Raw genomic sequence first — 5004 nt, 5'->3', positions numbered from 1 at the left:
ATGGGCCGCTGACCCACGGGTCGGGTCCCCTTGAGGGGCGAGTGTGAGGTCTCTTTCTTGTGTCATTCTGCTCCATTGATGGTGTTCGCGGTTACACTCACTCACTCACCGGCGCTCAGCCCCCGCAAGTCCAGCTACGCACAAACACCTGCAGGTCAGGTTGGCCCCTAGGTGACCCATCGCCACTGGACCACTCTGCCATCAGCCTTGAAGACGATGGCGTGGGAGGGAGACCGCGACCGAGATCTTGCGCTTCGGTGAGGTTCAATCTCCTCGGTCGGGAAAAAAAACAGCTGGAGAAACTGAGCGGGTCAGGCAGCATCTGTGGAGGGAATGGATCGTGGCTCTTCAAGACTCCATTCTTGTCTCCATTTCACTCCGTCCAACAAAGGCCCTTTTAAGAGCCACTATAAAGAGCTACAACCTCTTCCCCGCCCGCTCTCTCGTCTGTATTTGGGACTCTATCGTACAACGCAGCGATCTGTTGCTCGGGAGAATCCACGGCGTTTTAGAAATTTGTCAGACTAATCCGGACACACACACGGAGACATACACAGGGACACACACACACAGGGACACACACACAGGGAGACGCATACACAGGGACACACACACATAGGGAGACACACACACACAGGGAGACGCATACACAGGGACACACACACATAGGGAGACACACACACACACGGAGACATACACAGGGACACGCACACAGGGAGACAAACACAGAGGGACACACAGGGAGACAAACACAGAGGGACACACACACACAGGGACACACACACAGGGAGCAGGGAGACATACACAGGGACACACACACACGAAGTCCACACACACCTCCAAATTTCCGAGCAGCAATTGTCCAATCAAAGCACGTTGACATCAAAACAATAACAATGTTTCCAAGGTACAACGGTGTTGACACACAAGGGATAAAAGTATTGCAACCTAGTTACTTCAAAACAATAACAAGGTTTCCAAAGACTAAAGATAATGCCAATCACTGCTCAAATCCTTTTGCTATGAATGCTAACATACCATTCGCCTTCTTCACTGCCTGCTGCACCTGCATGCCTACTTTCAATGACTGGTGGACCATGACACCCAGGTCTCGTTGCATCTCCCCCTTTCCTAATCGGCCACCATTCAGATAAAAATCTACTTTCCTGTTTTTGCCACCAAAGTGGATAACCTCACATTTATCCACATTATACTGCATCTGCCCATGCATTTGCCCACTCACCCAGCCTATCCAAGTCACCTTGGATGTTAGGAGGCTGCAGGACAGTGCTGCTCCTCACCATCATCACCACAATGACCCAGAAGGGCAGGCTGGCCAAGGTGGATGCGCTGTGGGGCCACACTTACGGAGCCTGCAGCAGGTCCCAAAGCAGCTCCAGCTCCAGCCGTGGGCAGCTCTGGACGGGGGTGCGAGTTAGGATTAGGCATTTTCCTGTCAGTGGAAGAAGCCTTAGCCCCCCCCCCCCAGCCTGGCACTGCCCCAGTCCCAATAAGGCCATGCCCCCCACTCTGCACACTGGCAGTCAGTGGGATTCAGAAAAGGGGGGGGGGGGGGGGGGGGGGGAAACCCACTGGAACTACCCTCATCCATTAATTAGGCAGGTTCAGGGGCCGGAACTCTGTGGCAGTCTCATTCAAAATACACACTCACAATTATATTCATTATATTATTTTTATATAATATAATTATATATAACTCCAGTCATATTCACGTCATATATATATATATCTATGGTATAATATATATGGTTTAAGTAGACCTAAGCACGGAATTAGGCTCCCCATGGTGTAATATGAGCATTGAACAATAGATGGAGCTTACTTTTTTGATCTCACATTTTCTAATTAGTTGAATTTATTAATGTGCAACTTTAATGTCCAGCGGAGATCGAGAACAGAAACATCCCGTGGCATGTTCTGCTGTGTACTCGGGATACATGAGTTATGTGCCTTAGTGTAATAAAATACTAATGAATCAAACTCTGTTGTACGAATCCAGTGATTTATCGAACACAGCACTGACCAGTGATCCCCGCACGCTGACACTACCCTACACACACTGGGACCAATTTACATTTACACCAAGCCAATTAACCTACAAACCTGCTCGGCTTTGGAGTGAGGGAGGAAACCGGGGCTCCCGGAGAAAACCCACGCACGTCACGGGGAGATCCGTACGGCAAGCAGCCGAGGTTCAGGATCGAACCCGCGACCCTGGCGCTTTGAGGCTGCAACTCTACCGCTGTACCACCGAGCTGCCCAAAGTTTCAAAACTCTGGGGTCAAAATATTCACTTTGATGCATGCATGATATCCTGATGAGAGGTGGAATGTGAGGAAAATTGATTTAAAATGCGGGGAGAATAAGAGGGGTCAGCATAGAGTGGAATGGAATATTTTATTGTCACATGTGACAAGGCACAATTAAATTCTTTGCTTGTATACCCAATGTATGCAAATAGGCACCCGACCACTGCCCTCCCCCTCTAATTGTGCACCTCCTTTTATAACGGTGGGAACCAAAATTATATGTAGCAACATGGTGCTCTAACCAAGTTTTCATAAGTTCATGTCATAGGAGCAGAATTTGGCCATTCAGCCCATCGAGTCTACTCCGCCATTCAATCATGGCTGAATTAACTTCCCCTCTCAACCCCATTCTCCTGACTTCTCCCAATCCAGTACTGAAGGACCATTGAGGTTGGTGACGGACCCCATCAAGGAGCACCGTCCTCTCTTGCTTCGAGGGCGACCCCCCTTGGTGCAGCTGAGCGCTGGGTCCCTGGACCCCCTCGGGGGGCCCTGCGGAAGATGACCCGCCCTGCCGAGCCCCTCCTGCGCCGGGCCGCCGACTCCTTGTAGTTCTTGGAGAGCAGGGTGTAGAGGAAGGGATTGATGCAGCTGTTGCTGTAGGTTAGGCAGGTCACAAAGAAGTTGATGTAGGTGTGGGCGGCCGGCGACAATCCCAGCGGGCCCCGGTGATACAGCTTAGCCAACTGCCACGACCAGAACGGCACAAAGCAGGCCCAGTAAGCCAGGATGATGCTGAAGATCATGTACAAGACCTTCTGCTTCAAGTTGACGTTCCTCCTCTCGAGATTCAACCTCCCGGAGAACCAGTAGACGCGCCCCAGCCGCGCGTACAGATACCCGATGATCAGGCCTGGGGCCAAGATGCTGGTGTTGAATAAAATGGTGAGGTAGACCTTGTAGGAGTCGTGTTTCCAAGACGTGTAGCAGATCCTCTTCGGGATCCCGGCTGGGTCCGGGCTTTCTCGTAGATGTATGGTGATCATCATGGGCAAGCTGAGAAGGCAGGACAGTAGCCAAACGAGGGCGGCGACTGCCTTCCTGCAGCTTTTCGAACGCCCGGGGTCCAGGGGCGAGGCCACGGCTCGGTACCGCTCCACGCTCATCACAGTGAGGATGAAGATGCTGGCGTGCATGGTCAGCAGGTCCAGGCTGAAGAGGAGCCTGCAGCCCACCTCCTCGAAGTACCAGTCCTTGGCAAAGTAGGTGCAGACCACGAAGGGTATGGTACACAGGTAGAGCAGGTCGGCCAGGGCCAGGTTGGAGATGTAGACACACATGGAGCTGGTAGACCTCATCGACCGGGCGGTGACCACCAGAGTGTAGATGTTGCCCACGATACCAAAGATGCACATGGTGCCCAGAGTGGCCCCCAACAGCGATGTGACCAGCACCTGGTTTGGGTTCTCCTCATTTTGAAGGGACGTGTTAGCGGTCGAGTTCCTCTTCGAGACTTGGCCAACATCAACGTCTTCCATCTTCCTCTTGATTTGTCATTTGGCTTCCCAAGCTGAGAGAGGACTGAGAGAACTCAGCTGGAGAGAAGTTCACTGCCCGTTGCATCTGGAAAAAGAAAAAAATCTTGGTTATTTTCCTCAACAAGAAACGGCACGGTGGCGCAGCAGTGGAGTTGCTGCCTCACTACGTCAGGGACCCAGGTTCGATCCTGACTACGGGTGCTGTCTGTGGTCAGGAGCTTGTACGCTCTCCCTGTGACCGCCTGGGTTTTCTCCGGGTGCTCCGGTTTCTTCACACTATCAGAACTGAACAAGGAGGAGGACACAAATGCAGGTTCAGACACAGGGCTACAATTGTAAATTGCCCCTAATCCGCCTGAACCAAGATCGGTACCAAAGGTAAGCATTCCCAGAGGCAACACTACTTTCTAGTCCTAGCAAGCTTCCATTGTCAGTGAGGCTAAGGCTAATGGGAGAACACAATATTTCGCTTGAGCAGCTGGAACCCAGTGGTTATACCAAAAAGCTGCAGACACGACGGGGGCAGCATGAGTACTAAAACACAAAGGAGATAAATACAGACTAGCAGGCCGAAAACCCTTCTTCAGACTGAAACACATCGGGGGGGGGCCAACAAGACATGAGGGTAAAGGAGGAGATAGGAAATGGGACCTGAAACATGAGGAGATGCGAGACACCAAAATAAAACAAGAATGCACACTCTAATACTAAAAAACAATAAGAAACAGAAACTAGATCAAACCCGAGACCTGACACACACACTCCAAAGACGGACAGGTTTGGAGGTTCAATGGCTTTGCTACAATTGTAAATTGCCCCTAGTCTGCCTGAACCAACCTGATCTCCCAGTTGCCAAAGAGTTTCATTCCCATTCCCACACTGACTTTTCTGTCCTAGGCCTGTTCCATTGTCAGTGAGGCTAATCACTAATTGGAGGAACAGCATCTCATATTTCGCTTGAGCAGCTTTACAACCCAGTGGTATGAATATTGATTTCTCTCACTTCAATTAACCCCTACACTCTCTCTCCATCCCTCCCCCACCCAAATTGCACCAGGTTCTCGTTCACACCTAGCAAACAGCTGACAATGACCTGTTTCCTTTCTCATTGTAACTTTTTAATATATTTTTCTTTTATTTGTTCTGTGTCTCTACATCACAGTCTCATTTCCATTTCCCCATCAACCATTCCTTCT

General features: G+C 50.6%; 1 protein-coding gene across 1 annotated transcript; it reads right to left on the bottom strand.

Annotated features, from left to right (window-relative positions):
- Window positions 1-1819: 1819 nt before the first annotated feature.
- On the bottom strand, window positions 1820-4098 carry LOC129713818 (urotensin-2 receptor-like). Its single transcript, XM_055663136.1, has one exon. The coding sequence runs from the start codon at window positions 3806-3808 to the stop codon at window positions 2738-2740; it is 1071 nt and encodes a 356-aa protein (XP_055519111.1). The 5' UTR covers window positions 3809-4098; the 3' UTR covers window positions 1820-2737.
- Between the last annotated feature and the right edge of the window lie 906 nt (window positions 4099-5004).

Source organism: Leucoraja erinacea, chromosome 37 (assembly GCF_028641065.1).
Source record: "Leucoraja erinacea ecotype New England chromosome 37, Leri_hhj_1, whole genome shotgun sequence".
Lineage (NCBI taxonomy): Eukaryota > Metazoa > Chordata > Chondrichthyes > Rajiformes > Rajidae > Leucoraja > Leucoraja erinaceus.
This window is presented reverse-complemented; position numbering and strand designations above follow the sequence as displayed.